This window comes from Nerophis ophidion, linkage group LG14, assembly GCF_033978795.1.
Source record: "Nerophis ophidion isolate RoL-2023_Sa linkage group LG14, RoL_Noph_v1.0, whole genome shotgun sequence".
Lineage (NCBI taxonomy): Eukaryota > Metazoa > Chordata > Actinopteri > Syngnathiformes > Syngnathidae > Nerophis > Nerophis ophidion.
In genome coordinates, this window is record NC_084624.1 from 40,172,463 (window position 1) to 40,190,262 (window position 17,800).

A 17,800-nucleotide genomic window follows, 5' to 3' on the forward strand; every position below is an offset into this window, starting at 1 on the left:
TATTATTATTATTTTTTTTTCATCAATCCAACAAAACAATACACAGCAAAACCATAACAATGCAATCCAATTCCAAAACCAAATCTGACCCAGCAACACTCAGAACTGCAATAAACAGAGCAATTGAGGAGACACAAACACGAGACAGAACAAACCAAAAGTCGTGAAACAAAAATGAATATTATCAACAACAGTATCAGTATTAGTTATAATTTCAGCATAGCAGTGATTAAAAATCCCTCATTGACATTATCATTAGAAATTTATTTAAAAAAAAAAGAACAATAGTGTCACAGTGGCTTACACTTGCATCGCATCTCATAAGCTTGACAACACACTGTGTCCAATGTTTTCAGAAAGAAAAAATAAGTCGTATTTTTGGTTCGTTTAATAGTTAGAACAAATTTACATTATTGCAATCAGTTGATAAAACATTGTCCTTTACAATTATAAAAGCTTTTAAAAAAAAAAAATCTACTACTTTGCTAGCATGTCAGCAGACTGGGGTAAATCCTGCTGAAATCCTATGAATTGAATGAATACAGAATTGTTTTGAATCGGAAAAATATCGTTTTTGAATAAAAAATCGCGTTGAATCGAAAAAATCGATATAAAATCGAATCGTGACCCCAAGAATCGATATTGAATCCAAAGATTCGCAGCCCTAATAGCTACTGTGTAGCTAGCTAAGCTTAAAGCACCCATATCGTCCAAATGACCGACATTTCTGTCATTTTTACCCCTGAAAATGAATCTGGCCGTCTTTTCCCATAACATCAATTAGATATATTATTAGAGAACAAAGGCCCCCTTTTCCATCACCAGACTCGATATGCCGCCCCCTCTTGGTGTGACGTCATCTACGAAACTGAAAGTGTAGACAGAGGCATGTAAAACTATTATTTTCTTCACTTCACAACATTTTTTGTCACCCTGGTCTAGGGCCGGGCGATACGGCCTTTTATTTATATCTCGATATTTTTAGGCCATGTCACGGTACACGATATATATCTCGATATTTTGCTTTATCGTAGAATGAACACTTGAGGCATATAATCACAGCAGTATGATGATATGATGATATGATGATTGTTCAGACTGTGTTAATATATGCTCATTTTAAACTTTCATGCAGAGAGGGAAATCCCAACTAAGTCAATTTACCAAAACTGTATTTATTAGATTCCAGAAAACACAGAGTGAGATGTTCTACCTCTTGTGCGAAACACAAATGCATAAAATGACTTAACACATTAAAATGACTAGTAAAACATTTAAAAACACAACAACCAACTTCTAAAACATTAAAAACGATTCCAAAACACATAAAATGACTCCGAAGAGATGCACAGTGACATTTAAAACGTAAATTACTCCTAAACCACATAACAAGACTCCTAAAACACATAATAAGACTCCTACAACACATAAAGACTCCTAAACACGTAAAAAACTCATAAAACACGTAAAAATACTCCTAAAAAAACGTAAAAAGACTCCTAAAACAAATTAAAAACAGAATGAGGTGTTTGCATCCTTTGCGAGCACATACTTTTGGTGGCCTTGTAGGTGAACAGTGAACGTGAATGGAAGACCTGAAGGATAAAAATAATTTACGGGTGCGCATCATCAGTAGTGTTCCTCTGGGTCACTGGGTGTTTCGGCCTTTAACACTATACACCCTCTCCAGAGGCGGCCAGCTACAGGAGGATCAGACCTGAGCTTGTGACCCAAGTCCAATTAGCCATGAGAGTCACCTTGTTGGCAGACATATCAGGGGACTATTAAACAGTTATTAATGGCACAAACATTCATGTCATTTCCAAAACAGAAAGTGCAAGATTGTCAGAGACATTTTAAAACAAGCTATAAGTGCACTTTTGTGAATGATGTCACCAAGATGACATATCAAAACACTAAGTTAAGGTGTACTTTTTGTACAGAACGCCACTACAATAGTAAAAAAAAAAAATAGATCGCACTTTCGTGCATGATGTCACACAAGAAATTTCCATAACTGTCAAATAAAAATGAGCATCATAATAGGTTCCTGCGGACGTTATCACCTTCTGTTGTTGACTTTTTTTTTCATACGACATATTTTACAATCAAGCAAAACGCTCCAAAAATGCAACAAACTCGGTGAAAAATGAACCCATATACAATCTCATACATCTGATATATTACTAAGTTTTACAACTTTTTTGTAAAAATCTCCTTCCGCGTCTGTGCCCGATACCCGCATTTCGGTCTGGCCGCTCTGGAAACACTCTGTGGAAACGCTCCCCACCCACACTGCTTGGTGCCTCATCTGATCTGCTGAGATTTAGATGACCATAGTAACTAGTATATCATGCAAAAGCGCAGATTCCAACCATTGAAATACTTTGTATAGTTCAAGACATTCAGGTCATTTGAAAACATAGCCCTAAGACTTTTTTGTTAAAATAAAGCTAAAAATTATTTTTTTTTGTGGTCCCCTTTATTTAGAAAAGTACTGAAAATTACTGAAATACTTTTGTTACCGGTACCGGTACCAAAATATTGGTATAGAGACAACACTAATACACACACACACACACACACACACACACACACACACACACACACACACACACACACACACACACAAGCACACACTGGCAGAAATGTAGATCACTGCACATAATAATGGCGGGTAGGAGCTGTAGATGGAAACTGTAGCTGCCACACTGCAAAAAGTCAGTGTTCAAAAACAAGAAAAAAAATACAAAAATGAGGGATGTTTTACTTGAACTAAGCAAAATTATCTGCCTATAGAACAAGAAAATTTGGTTTGTCAAGACTTTCCAAAACAAGTAAAATTAGCTAACTTCAATGAAGCCAAAAATACCTTAAAATAAGTATATTCTCACTAATAACAAGTGCATTTTTCTTGGTATGAAAAAAGAATGAGACCTTTTTGTTCAATATGTTGAAAAATAGTCTGAAATTAAGTAAATGCTACTGCCATTATCTTGACAAAACGATATGATTTTTTTTCATGCTTGAAATAAGAAATTATTACTTTAAAAAAGTATTTTTATACTTGTGAGTGTTGATGACACAGCTTTGCAGCAGGTGATATTCTAGTTTCAAGCATGTTTTACTCAATATAGGTCATAAAATCTCAGCAACAAGCTGTAATATCTTACTGAGATCATTTAGGACCAAAAAGCCTTAAAACCAGTACAACACTAATGTAAAATCTGCTTTGTGAGAAGAAATCTCTTATCAGACAGAAAATAAGCAAATATCACCCTTATTTGAGATATTTAATCTTATTTAGATTTCAGTTTTTGCAATGCAGCTACAGTTTCCATCTTAAAGATGTAAAAAAAAGATTTGGGAATGTCAGGCGGGCCAGATTGAAAAGTTTAACGGGTCGCATGCGGCATCCGGGCCTTAATTTGCCCAGGTCTGTACTACGCAATATGAAATTGCCTCCAGTCTTCTGCAGGTGACATCAGCAAGTTGTGGCAAGCCCGCCCACTATTTAGAGCTAAAAGTGGGGGTTCTAGGATAGACTTAGACTTCCTTTTTATTGTCATTCAAATTTGAACTTTACAGTACAGATAAGAACAACATTTCTTTGCATTAGCTCATGGTACTACACGATAAATAAGCAATAAGGTGCAGATATAAATAAATAGATTACTGTACAGATAGATATATTGCACTTTTACATATCCATCCAGGTTTATGGATGTATGTTATACTGTCTTTATATCCCAGCGAGTTAATCAATTTTTGGGAGGGATTATTATGATGCGTTCAAGAGTCTTACGGCCTGAGGGAAGAAGCTGTTACAGAACCTGGAGGTTCTGCTACGGAGGCTGCGGAACCTCTTTCTAGAGTCCAGCAGGAGATGTGCTGAAACTCATTGGAAAACAAGCCTTAAATCACTACAGTGTCTATTTTGAGGGACATTTTACATTCAGGCATCATTTTTAGGTGCAGAACTATCAAACTAAGTGCTTGCATTAAGAAGGGGTCTTACATGTTGTGTCAAAGATGTCACCCCTGCTGGCCATGAAAGATTATGTTTTACAAGAAAAAGTTTTTTGTTCTGTTTCCATTTTATATAATATAACTATAGCAATGGTTCTTAACCTTGTTGAAGGTACCGAACCCCACCAGTTTCATATGCGCATTCACCAAACCCTTCTTTAGTGAAAAATACAAATCTTTTTTTTTTCAAATTCAAGCCAAAGTTATATGTTTTTGGCAACACTTTAGTATGGGGAACATATTCCAAGTAACAAAGACTTAAGTTGGATTTTTTTGGACACTAGGGGAACATATTCCAAGTAACAAAGACTTAATTTTGAGTTATTTGGTTAGGGTTAGAGCATGGGTGTCAAACTCTGGCCTGCGGACCAAATTTGGCCCGCCGTGTAATTTCACTTTGCCCTTGAGGCAATATCAAATGAACATTAGAGCTTGCCCGCCGCTGTAACAGCGCATTCACCGCTAACACTCTTTCTTGCCAACCCTCTCAATTTTCCCGGGAGACTCCCGAAGTTTAGTGCACCTCCCGAATTTCATGCCGGACAATAATATTTGGGGTGGGCTTTAAAGGCACTGCCTTTGGCGTTCTCTACAACCTGTTCCCACGTCCGCTTTTCCTCTATACAAACAGCGTGCCGGCCCAGTCACATAATATATGCGGCTTATACACACACACACAAGTGAATGCAACGCATACTTGGTCAACAGCCATACAGGTCACACTGAGGGTGGCCGTATAAATAACTTTACCACTGTTACAAATATGCGCCACACTGTGAACCCACACCAAACAAGAATGACACATTTCGGGAGAACATCCGCACCGTAACACAATATAAACACAACAGAACAAATACCCAGAACGCCTTGCAGCACTAACTCTTCCGGGACGCTACAATATACACCCCCCGCTATCACCAAACCCCGTCCACCTCAACCCCACCGCCGAAAAGAGGCATTCAATTTTTATTTAAATTTTATTTGATATGCCATTGATATTTTTTAATTATCATTATTATTTGAAACTCGATTTTGCATGCCACTATAAAGTTATATAAGCCTTGCTTGTTCAATATTTAATGCAAAACTTGTTTGGGTCCCTATTAAAAGGTTAATTTGTTCAACCTCGGCCCGCGGCTTTGTTCGGTTTTAAATTTTGGCCCACTCTGTATTTGAGTTTGACACCCCTGGGTTAGAGGGTTAGGGCCAGGGTTAGAGGTTTAGGGTAATAATAAGTCCATGCTGAATAAGGCATTAATAAGTACTTAATAATGACTATTTAAGAGCCAATATGTTACTAATTTGTATGTTAATAAGCAACTAATTAATGGTGAATGTTTCCCATACTAAAGTGTTACCATGTTTTTTTTACTGGTGCACAAAATGAACAGTGCATGAACATCACATTGTTCAAAGAACAAAACCAACACAGTGTATTAACTCACAACAAATAACACACCTGCAAATCAGTGTGACTTCTGCTGTTCCCGTATCCGTAATACGCCGATAGGGAGGAGTTTTTATTTACACAAAGAGTCGGGTGTGTCTTGACCTCCGCCGAACCTCTGAGCCCGACTCACCAAACCCCTGGGGTTTGATCGAACCCAGGTTAAGAACCACTGAACTATAACAACTACAGCTCTTGCCAATGTAGTCCGTGCAATATAGTGCTGAGGTAGGCAGAACGTAATGTTGTCGTGTTTTTAGTGTAAACACACCAGCATTTTTGCCAAAGCAGCTTTAGCGTAAACATGCTAACATCTTACAAGGACGTAAAAAAACGTCAACAAAGATTTTAATCTTAGCCCTGAAATATCATCTGAGTAACTAATCTAATTAAAGTAAAGTTGCTAACAAGTAGCATCGGACTTGTTTTAGGTAAGTGTGCATGGGGTATCGTGTTGTTTTGACCTTTGCCCTACAGTGTGTGTGCTTGTGTGTGCGGGATGCAGGTGATAGTGTTGTCGTGTTTGGAAGCACGCTTGCATGCTGGGAATGCAGCCTTATTTGCAAAGACCGTCCACCGGTGGCTCCGCCTCGAGCTTTATCTCGTCACGTCAACACTTGGACATGTGGGCCAGCGTGACCCCTCCTCCCCTTCCCAGTACTCCCATTCCATCTCTGGCCAGTGGGAAGCCAAAGAGAGAGCCAACACACACATACTGAAATAGGAAACAGTGGTAACCGCCTACTTGTTTCCATGGTAACGGTGGCTGCTAGCCAGTGCACACTGACATGAGAAAATATATGTCGCCCTCTGGTGGTCTAACCCGACACCGCCATCAGGCCTTCGAGTCGCTGCTGCAGCTGTTTGAGGCTCGGGCCAACTACGAGGAGTTTTGCGTCCCCATGTGCATGTTTCCTGCCACAATAAGTAACAACGTGCCTGGCACTGACCTCAGCATCGGTGCCGACACCTCCCTCAACGCCATTGTGGAGGTAAGGGGGCGCAGACAGATGAGTGACACAAACACAGTCTTCTTTTGCATTGACGACCAGCTGCATGTTGTTATTGTTGATGGAATGTGGCCATGGTAACAGTGCCCTTCTCTGGTCACATGACCACAACAGGTAAATAAGATTTTCATACATCATACTGACAAATATTTGTCAATTTATATTAAAAAAAAAAAAAATCAATACACTAAATCATCTGGGGTAGGCTCCAGCCGCCCTGTAATGTAAGTACTATTACTAAAGATTGCATGGTCCCTTATATTTAAATATATCATTATGCTCATCAAGCATTAACATTTTGCTTCTGGCACCTTCCTTCCAGACGTGCGATCGCATCAAGCAGTCGGCCAGCGGCACCAAGCGCCGGGTCTTCATCATCGAGACCATGGGCGGTTATTGCGGCTACCTGGCCACTGTGGGGGGGCTGGCGGCGGGTGCTGACACGGTCTACATCTACGAAGAACCCTTTGACATACGCGACCTGCAGGTCAGACGCCGCAACACTCCTTTTTTTTTTATTATCCCTTTTCAAGTATAACTGTGTTTTTTATTTGCTGCTGGAAATATAATTACGAACGCTGTTATTGCTTAACAGTAACGGGTTGTGTAATTATTCACCGCTTCAAAAACGTTATGCTTAGGGCTGGGCGATACGGCCTTTTATTAATATCTCGATATTTTTCAGCCATGTCACGAGACACAATATATATCTCGATATTTTGCCTTAGCCTTGAATTAACACTTGTTGCATATAATCACAGCAGTATGATGATTCTATGTGTCTACATTCAAATATTATTGTTGATACTGAATTAATATATGCTCATTTTAAACTTTCATGCAGAGAGGGAAACCTTACCAAAACTGTATTTATTAAACAGTTATTAAGTACTGGCACAAACATTCATGTCATTTCAAAACAAAAAGTGCATGATTGTCAGATATTTTAAAACAATCTATTAATGCACTTTTGTGAGTGATGTCACTAAGATGACATATCAAAACAACACTAAATGAAAGTGCACTTTCTGTACGGAACGCAACTACAATAGTTTAAAGGGGAACATTATCACAATTTCTGAAGGGTTAAAACCAATAAAAATCAGTTCCGCGTGGCTTATTTTATTTTTCAAAGTTTTTCTCAAAATTTTACCCATCACGCAATATCCCGAAAAACGGCTTCAAAGTGCCTGATTTTAACCGCCGTTATATCCACCCGTCTATTGTCCTGTGACGTCACTGCATGAAACCACCAGAAACAAACATGGCGGATAGCACAGAAAGGTATAGCATAGTGGCTCGGATTCAGACTCGGATTTCATCGGCGCAAGCGATTCAACAGATTACGCATGTATTGAAACGGATGGTTGGAGTGTGGACGCAGATAGCGAAAACGAAATTGAAGAAGAAACTGAAGCTATTGAGCCATATCACGACAGACAGCGGCACGAGAGGAAGCGCGGACGAATTCGGCGATCGCCTTTTAACTAACGATTGGTATGTGTTTGTTTGGCATTAAATGTCGGTGGAGGGAAAGGCTGGATGCAAATATAGCTACAAATGAGGCATACTGATACAATATGTACATACAGCTAGCCTAAATAGCATGTTAGCATCGATTAGCTTGCAGTCATGCCGTGACCAAATATGTCTGATTAGCACACTCCACATAAGTCAATAACATCAACAAAACTCACCTTTGTGATTTCGTTGACTTTATCGTTGGAAAAACATCTGCTTTGAGTGTCGCAGGATATCCACACATTCTTGCCTTCTCTGTCATAGCATAGCTGTCGTCGGTAAAGTGTGCGGAACAAACGAGGGAATTTCGCATCTTTTGGCCACTGGTGCAACTTGAATCCGTCTATGTTCGTGTTGTTACACCCTCTGACAACACACCGACGAGGCATAATGTCTCAAAGGTACCGGAAAACAGTCGAAAAAACGGAAAATAACAGAGCTGATTTGACTGGGTGCGTGTAATAAGATTGAGAAAATGGCGGATTGCTTCATGCTGTGACGTCACGGGTGAAAGGTCATCGCTCGACAGGCTATCAATTAAAAGGCGTTTAAATCGCCAAATTCACCCTCTTAGAGTTCGGAAATCGGTTAAAAAACATGTGGTCTTTTTTCTGCAACATCAAGGTATATATTGACGCTTACATAGGTCTGGTGATAATGTTCCGTTTAAAACAAATAAAGTGCACTTTTGTGCATGATGTCACACAAGATATTTCAATAACTGTCAAATAAAAATGTGCTGCATAACATGAATTCAAATTTGTTTATGTCCTTCGCTATGTGGTAGGTTTCTGCGGACGTTATCTCCTTTTGTTGTTGACTAATTTTTTCAAATGGTGTTGATTTGGAAATGGTTGCCTCTGCATTTTGTGGCCCGCGACCCCGAAAGGAATAAGCGGTAGAAAAATGGATGGATGGATGGCACCGAACACATGCGGAGTTTCAAGCACTTTTCATTCTCTAGCGGGTGACTTTTTAAATGATGCTACAAACTAGCTGTTGGTGCTACTTTTTGTAGCAATGCTTTTGCTGCATACTTTTCGACATCTTCCCGCTTGAAGCCAAACCACCGCCAAACGATGGACCCCCTGCTGTTTTTATTAGGAATGAATTCTTCCTTCATTTGTTACCAGATTCGCACCTTCTTTCTCTCGTATTACCACTTGCACCGGTCCGCTAGCATCACAGCTAATGTTACCCATGCTGCTACCTCTCTGCTCCGCGAGGGCGTATGACGCGACAGTATGTGACGTATGTAAGAAGGTGCGCTTGTTTTCAGTCTCTGAGAAAGAGAGACAAGAAAGAGTGATAAAAGCCTGTAGTGTAATGCCCGCAGCTAAAAGCAACTGCGTGAGAATGTATACTCGAATATCACCATATAGTCATTTTCTAAATCGCACAAACCCGCGATATATCCAGTCTATCGATATATTGCCTAGCCCTAGTTATGCTACATTGTTACCAACAGTGAAATTACAGTACATGTCTTTAACTAAAGTTTAGTTTTTGCAGTTAAAATCCTGGTACGAATATTAGGCTGTAATCTACAATTCATGTCTGCGGTTGTTTTATTGGTGTTAACTTCATATGCAGCAGCATGGTGGTACAGGGGTTAGTGCATGTACCTCCCAATACAAAGGTCCTGGGTTCGATCCTGGGCTTGGGATCTTTCTGTGTGGGATTTGCATGTTCTCCCCATGAATGCGTGGGTTCCCTCCGGGTACTCCGGCTTCCTCCCACCTCCCAAAACATGCACCTGGGGATAGGTTGATTGGCAACACTAAATTGGCCCTAGTGTGTGAATGTTGTCAGTCTATCTGTGTTGGCCCTGCGATGAGGTGGCGACTTGTCCAGGGTGTACTCCGCCTTCCGCCCGAATACAGCTGAGATTGTTTCCAGCACCCCCAGCGACCCCGAACGGGAAAAGCGGTAGAAAATGTTGTCTCATTGTTTAGCTGGATATCCATGTTGCTCAGCAAATTTGGGTTGCCCACAATATTTAGCCATATTAAGGTTCAGTATGGTGTTTAACCAACGAGGGATTTAGTCATCTAGTTCCAACATAAGCTTTAAAAATCAATAAACCCGCATCAGCAGTTAAAACATATCTTATGTGGTACTGTAAAATTAAAATAGCAGAAAACATACTAACTTGAAAAAAATAAAGAAATAAAATATTTGAACTTACAATTTGTAGCACCCATTCGACACCGTATAAGCCAGGAGTATCACTCGTAGTCAATTGATTCGAGTGGAAATGGCGGGCATTTCCCCATTTCATCGCTGTTGATGAAAGCCGAGCTAGCTGGTGGGGTTGGCCGACATGGTCTCACAAGATGTAGTTTCTCTTTCAATATCCTTCTTGAAAATGGCCTTGCAAATCTGGGATTTCTCTCTTAGCCCGGTATGGCTGCAGCGCAACACTTCCTGCTTCCTGGTAAATTGCAACTTTTGAGTGGATACTCACTTTGGAAGTTAGTCTCGTTAACATAAGGCTACCTAGGTAGGTTACTGTCAACAACATGTGATTTGATTGGCTATGGCAACTGTCTGTCAACTGTATGTGTTCTCAAATTCATCCGCTAACGGTCCTGGTGAGTATTAAATCACAGGACGCGTAAATTTTATGTTCAACATGAGGCTATCTAGAAGGCCTTACTGACAACAACTCGTGATCTGATTGGCTATCACAATTGTCTATCAACTGTATGTGCCCGTTCGCTTACAGTGTACGGACGCACACATTGTTTATTTGGTACAGCATGGCAACATAAGTGAGCTGAATTTTGATTGGATACAAACCCTAACCTAAACAACAGCTCTGGAAGGAGCGTGATATGACATGAAGAGATTATGAAACATTTTTGATATTTAGGGAAAGTAAATAAAAAATTATGATCATGATTTCTAGTTATGTTAGGCCAGCAGAGAAGGCTTTGCTGGCCCTGACGGCACACCACTGATTGTTCGGCTGAAGCTTGTGTGCCCTCAATGTACAATGTAGCGGAAGTGAAACCTACTCAATAGCCTAGTGGTTAGATTGTCTGCCCTAAGCTCGGTAGATTGTGAGTTCAAACCCCCGGCCGAGTCATACCAAAGACCAAAAAAAAGTGACCCATTACCTACGTGCTTGGCACTCAGCATCAAAGGTTGGAATTGGGGGTTAAATCCCCAAAAATGATTCCCGGACGCGGCCACAGATGCTGCCCACTGCTCTCCTCACCTCCCAGGCGGTGAGCAAGGGAATAAAGCAGAGGACAAATTTCACCACACTTTGTGTGGTGAAATTTTAACACTTTTTTAAAACTTTTACTTTTAAGTCATAGGGACAAACAAAACACTGTGCCTTAAAAAGACAGCAGTTCTAAATGGAATGGATCCCCCTTGTGATTGGATAACTTGTCCTGCCTGCCTAAAGAAGAAATTGAATATCACTGAATTTAGTCTCTTTCAACACTTTTGTCTTGTTTTTATTCGTTGACTAAATTGTCAATTAATTTCGTAATTTTTTTTCGTCAACATGCATTTTTCAAAGTCGTTATTGTCCTGTTTTAGTCATGGGAAAATAGTTTGTTGATGATAACCAAGACGCAGAATTTTAGTCAACAAAATTAACACTGGTAAAGCATGAATTATATCCATCCATCCATTTCCTACCGCTTGTCCCTTTTGGGGTCGCGGGGGGGGGGTCGCTGGAGCTATCCCAGCTGCATCCAGGCGGAAGACGGGGTACACAAGTCGCCACCTCATCGCAGTTTGTTGACGTTAACTAAAACGCAGAATTTTAGTCAACAAAATTAACACCGGTAAAGGATGAATCATATTAGTAGTTCAATTAGTTTTCCGGGAAAGTCACTAAAAGTACTTCTTGAAAGTCCGATCGGAACGTCACAAACGGAAGATTAAAGTGTCGTTGAAAAGAAAACAAAACGGCGCGGTGAGTTGGGGGAGTTGCCGTGCCAGCAACCTGAGGGTTCCTGGTTCGATCCCCATCTTCTACCAACTTCGTTGCGTCCGTTGTGTCCTTGAGCAAGACTCTACACCTTTTCTCCTGATGGGTCCTGGTTAGGGCCTTGCATGGCAGCTCCCGCCATCAACACGTTTGTCTTGTCTCTATTCGTTGACTAAATTGTCAATTAATTCCTTTTTTTTTTTTTTTTTTTCCAACATGCATTTTTTTTAAAAGTCGTTATTGTCCTATTTTAGTCATGGGAAAAATAGTTTTTGGACGATAACTAAGACGCAGAATTTTAGTCAACACAATTAACAGATTACAAAATAACAACTAAAAGGATGTATTATATTAGTAGTTCAATTAGTTTTCGGGGAAAGTCACTAAAACTACTTCTTGAAAGTCTGATCGGAATGTCACAAACGGAAGATTCAAGTCACGCTGAAAATAAAACTATTAAAACGTGATGGGAAAACAAAGTTGTTGACCATGTGAAAACACAAGAGTATTAAAAAATAATTTGAATAAAATTGCATTGTGCCATCTGTTATTAGAATTTCCTTTAGTTGACTATGAAATACAATCACAATAACCAAGAATAATAGAATCACAATATTTGCATATCTAGGAAATGTAATAAGTAATGTGTGGTAGAAATAATATAATATAATAACAGAACAATATTAGAGCTGCAACAATGGCGCCCCTCAGTGGTGAAAGCATGTATTTGCATCCTTTAATGCTGTAACCTGAAGTTTTTTTTTGTTGTTTGTTTGTTTGTAATCAGGCTAATGTGGAGCATCTCACCCATAAGATGAAAACCACCATCCAGAGAGGTTTGGTACTCAGGTAAGACACCTTCATTTGAAATAAACTTCTTGAAGCCTCATTTAAAGGCCTACTGAAACCCACTACTACCGACCACGCAGTCATATATCAATGATGAAATATTAACATTGCAACACATGCCAATACGGCCTTTTTAGTTTACTAAATTGCAATTTTAAATTTCCCGCAAAGTGTCCTGTTGAAAAAAGTCGCGGAATGATGACGTGTACGCGTGATGTCACGGACTGTTAGGAAATATTAGCGCAGCGTACACACAGCTAAAAGTCATCTGCTTTAACCGCATAATTACACAGTATTTTGGACATCTGTGTTGCTGAATATTTTGCAATTTGTTCAATTAATAATGGAGAAGTCAAAGTAGAAAGATGGAGTTGGGAAGCTTTAGGCTTTAGCCACACAAACACACGGTGATTCCTTGTTTAAAATTCCCGGAGGTGAAACTTTACTATGGATCAGAGCGGTCAAGCGAACGAGGATCCCAACCACTTGTCAACCAGCAGTTTTCGGTGAGAAAATTGTGGTAAAAAGTCGCCACTTACCGGAGATCAGCTGAGCTTGTGCCGTCCGTACAGCTGCCGTCGACTTCCATCAGACACTGGCCTCAAGACACCCGTGAATACAGCCTTCCGACTATCAGGTACTATTAAACTCACTAAAACACTAGCAACACAATAGAAAGATAAGGGATTTCCCAGAATTATCCTAGTAAATGTATCTAAAAACATCAGAATCTGTCCCAATACAACCACGTTTTGTTTTTTTTAACTTGATATTTATATTTTTATTTTTTTTCTAGTCCGTCGCTATCAATATCCTCAAACACAAATCTTTCATCCTCGCTCAAATTAATGGGGGAATTGTCGTTTTCTCGGTCCAAATAGCTCTTTTTGTTGGAGGATCCCATTAAAAACAATGTGAGGATGTGAGGAGCCATCAACGGGGGACGTTATCGTCTGCGACTTCCGGTAAAGACAGGGCTTTTCTGTTTGCGACCAAAAGTTGCGAACTTTATCGTCTATGTTCTCTACTAAATCCTTTCAGCAAAAATATGGCAATATCGCGAAATGATCAAGTATGACATCCCCGTTTAAATAAGAAAATCTCATTTCAGTAGGCCTTTAAGTTATTCTACTTTATGTGTGTGTGTGTAGGAATGAGAGCTGCAATGAGAATTTCACCACTGACTTCATCTACCAGCTGTATACTGAGGAGGGAAAAGGAGTTTTTGACTGCAGGAAGAACATTTTAGGCCACATGCAGCAGGTTACACACACACACACACACACACACACACACACACACACACACACACACACGGACACTGTGTTAAATAAAACAGTCACAGTTGAGTTATCGGAATTGTGTTATGTTGAAAAAGGGCGGAGCTCCGTCTCCTTTCGACCGAAACTTTGGCACCAAAGTAGCAGCGAAGGCGGTCCAGTGGATCACGAAGAGCCTCAAGGACGCGTACAAAGGAGGTTAGCGTGGGCACGTTACATTGTCTCTCACTTGAAACATGTCCACGTTTCTTGTCGTTAACGTAGGACGAGTGTTCGCCAACTCAGAGGAGAGCGCATGTCTGCTGGGGATGAGACGCCGAGCGCTCGTCTTCCAGCCCTTGTCCAAGCTACGAGACGAGACAGACTTTGTGTAAGGACGCTTGTCTTCATCTTGACCTCAGAGCATACTTGCCAACCTTGAGACCTCCGATTTCAGGAGGTGGGGGGTGCGTAGTCAGGGGTGGGGAGGAGGCGTGGTTGGGGGCGTGGTTAAGAGGGGACGAGTATAATTTAAGTATTTCATATATATATATATATATATATATATATATATATATATATATGTATATATATATATATATATATATATATATGTGTATGTATGTATGAAATACTTGACTTTCAATTAATTCCAGCAATATATATTTATTTTATTATATATATAAATAAAAGAAATAGTTGAATTTCAGATGGCACCTATCAAATACACAGTAATAAAAACACAGTTGTTCTACTAACTGTACTGTGCTTGCTGGTTATTAAAAAAAACAACAACAACACTTACCTTTCACTATTTGAGTAACCTTTGTTCTGCCATTTGCGTACTGGCGAGAGTCACTTGCCGTCAGGTCCACAACACCACGTAAATCGTTGGCCAATCATAAAGCAACCCCATAACGCTATAGCCAACATTCACCAGGAGATGGCGACAGACAACATAGAATCACTCAATTACAGACGGCGTCGCCATGGCTGTAACTTCCTCGTTCTTCTGCTTCGTCTCCTTGTGTGTGCAGTTTTTTATTAAAATCGGTAGATGGTGTAACGCAGGGGCGCTCACACTTTTTCTGCAGGCGAGCTTCTTTTCAATTGAGCAAGTCGAGGAGATCTACCTCATTCCTATTTATAATTTATATTTATTTATTTATGAAAGAGACATTTTTGTTAACAAGTTAATGGTGTTTAATGATAATACAAACATGTTTAACACACATAGATTCCTTTCTTTCATGAAGACAAGAATATAAGTTGGTGTATTTGATTCTGATGACTTGCATTGATTGGAATTAGACAGTGGTGCTGATAACGTCCACATTTTCAAATGGAGGAAAAAAAAAAAAGTCCTCCTTTCTGTCCAATACCACATGAAAGTGGTTGGATTTGGCATCTCATTTGTCCAACTTGCATACTCGTTTTTAAACACTTTGTTATGAGAGTAGCATATGTGTGTGGCCCTTTAATGTCTGGCAGCAGGTGAGTGACGTCAGTGACTGTGCGGGTGGGCAAGCAAGTGAGAAAGCGGTCGCTGAGGGCGGGGGAGAAATACATTGGCATCAAACTCCGTAGCTTGCTAGCTTGTGCACGCTAGCTTTCTGAGACTCTTATTTTGTTAGCACAGGCAGGATGAAACAGGTCTTTTATGGTGAAGACAGGAACTGTGCAGTCGGTCTTTAGAGTTTTGACAGTAGGTATGGAGTCTCTAGAAATAAAATGTGTTTCTCTGCGTCCGCCCTGTTAGTGATTTTTTTCTTAAATATGAGCTCGCAGCAGCCAGCGTCATCTCACAAGATCCTCGGGTGCCGAGAATGTCAAACAACTGACGAAAGTGAAGTCTTGGTATGATTGATGATTGCTCATTTTTATGTCTATTTTTTAATGCCTGGCTTGAGATCGACTGACACACCCTCCGATATCGACCAGTCGATCGCGATCGACGTAATGCCCACCCCTGGTGTAACGTGATTATGCAGGCAAGCTGTTTATATAACAGGAAAGCGGACGTGAAAACCGGCTGTCCCCACTCATGTCCGCATGGAGCTGGAGGGGTCGTTAATTTCGGGAGATTTCCGGGAGAACATTTCTTCCGGGATGTTTTCGGGAAAGGCGCTGAATTTCGGGAGTCTCCTGGAAAATCCGGGAGGGTTGGCAAGTATGCCTCAGAGCGTCTGTTAGCGTGCATTACTGTCACATTGTATTCATCATCATCATCATCATCATCATCATCATCATCATCGTACCTCGTTAAAGGACACTCCTGGTTTGTGCCCCCAGACACAGGATCCCGAAGGAGCAGTGGTGGCTGAAGCTCCGCCCTCTGATGAAAATCCTGGCCAAGTACAAGACGAGCTACGACGTGTCCGACTCGGGTCAGCTGGAACATGTCAGCCGCTACCGGGCCAAGGAGGGCGACGCCTCCTCAGCCATCTGAGCTCGCCCCACGGTGCCACCCCTATCACTCCCCCCTGCTGAGGAGCTCCTCTTAACGCCACTAGAGTCACGTCTGCTGTCACTTTAAGAAAGTCGCTTGTTATTCTCACAAATTCTAATATATATGATCTAAATATGCACTCCAAATGATGTACTGTATTTAAACATAGCTTTTATTTGCTTTGGAAAACATGCAAAAGTTGTTTTGTGTCGTCTTTGTGTGCGTGTAATGTAAGTGTGTATAGCCAGTGTGTGTGTTTTTGTCAAATGCTGTTACACGTGTCTGCAGCATCCTGTTTGTCTACATGTGTGTGTGCAGTATTAAAGCTTTGATTGTGTTCATGAGATTGTCTTTGTGCTTTTTATATATGTCACTTCTTATCCACTTCCTATGAGGCAAACATGTATTTTTTTTTAACTGGATATGGGCGACATAGCTCGGTTGGTAGAGTGGCCGTGCCAGCAACTTGAGGGTTCCAGGTTTGATTCTCGCTTGGGAGACCAGGCTTTCTGCTCCGCTGCTCCCAGTTTGTGGAACTGGCCCTGACCACCTGAGGGCACCTCAGACTGTAAATGCTTTTAAAAAAGGCTTAAAAACACCATCTTTTAAAAAAAGCCATTTTATAGACATGCATGCTGGTTTCTAGTTTTATATTTTATTTATTTTTATTATCTTTTTACTATTATTATTACTATTTTTTTTTTACACTGTGGCACTTTGAGGTTATTTGCTCAACGTAAAGTGCTTTTAAAAAAAAAAAAAAAAAACATATTATTATTATTCCGCCATCCTAGTCACTGCCGTTGTGTCCTTGGACAAGACACTTAACCCACCTGCTCCCAGTGCCACCCACACTGCTTTAAATGTAACCAAGATATTGGGTTTCACTATGTAAAGCTCTTTGAGTCACTACAGAAAAGTGCTGTATAAATATAATTCACTAATTCACTTTCGGGGGCTTCACGGTGGCAGAGGGGTTAGTGCGACTGACTCACAATACGAAGTTCCTGCAGTCCTGGGTTCAAATCCAGGCTCGGGATCTTTCTGTGTGGAGTTTGCATGTTCTCCCCGTGAATGCGTGGGTTCCCTCCGGGTACTCCGGCTTCCTCCCACCTCCAAAGACATGCACCTGGGGATAGGTTGATTGGCAACACTAAATTGGCCCTAGTGTGTGAATGTGAGTGTGAATGTTGTCTGTCTATCTGTGTTGGCCCTGCGATGAGGTGGCGACTTGTCCAGGGTGTACTCTGCCTTCAGCCTGATTGTAGCTGAGATAGGCACCAG

General features: G+C 40.6%; 1 protein-coding gene across 3 annotated transcripts in view; it reads left to right on the forward strand.

The window, feature by feature from the left end:
- Window positions 1–16,860, forward strand: part of LOC133568681 (ATP-dependent 6-phosphofructokinase, platelet type-like) — a 44,656-nt gene extending 27,796 nt beyond the window's left edge. For 2 of the 3 annotated variants that reach the window (XM_061920768.1, XM_061920766.1), the window contains 7 exons: window positions 6,316–6,468; window positions 6,809–6,973; window positions 12,747–12,808; window positions 13,960–14,071; window positions 14,187–14,286; window positions 14,353–14,458; window positions 16,360–16,860. In XM_061920768.1, the coding sequence (XP_061776752.1) occupies window positions 6,316–6,468; window positions 6,809–6,973; window positions 12,747–12,808; window positions 13,960–14,071; window positions 14,187–14,286; window positions 14,353–14,458; window positions 16,360–16,516 (855 nt within the window). In that variant the 3' untranslated portion in view covers window positions 16,517–16,860. The remainder of the gene's footprint in view (window positions 1–6,315; window positions 6,469–6,808; window positions 6,974–12,746; window positions 12,809–13,959; window positions 14,072–14,186; window positions 14,287–14,352; window positions 14,459–16,359) is intronic. The other variant, XM_061920767.1, reaches the window with a different exon arrangement.
- Window positions 16,861–17,800: the final 940 nt, after the last annotated feature.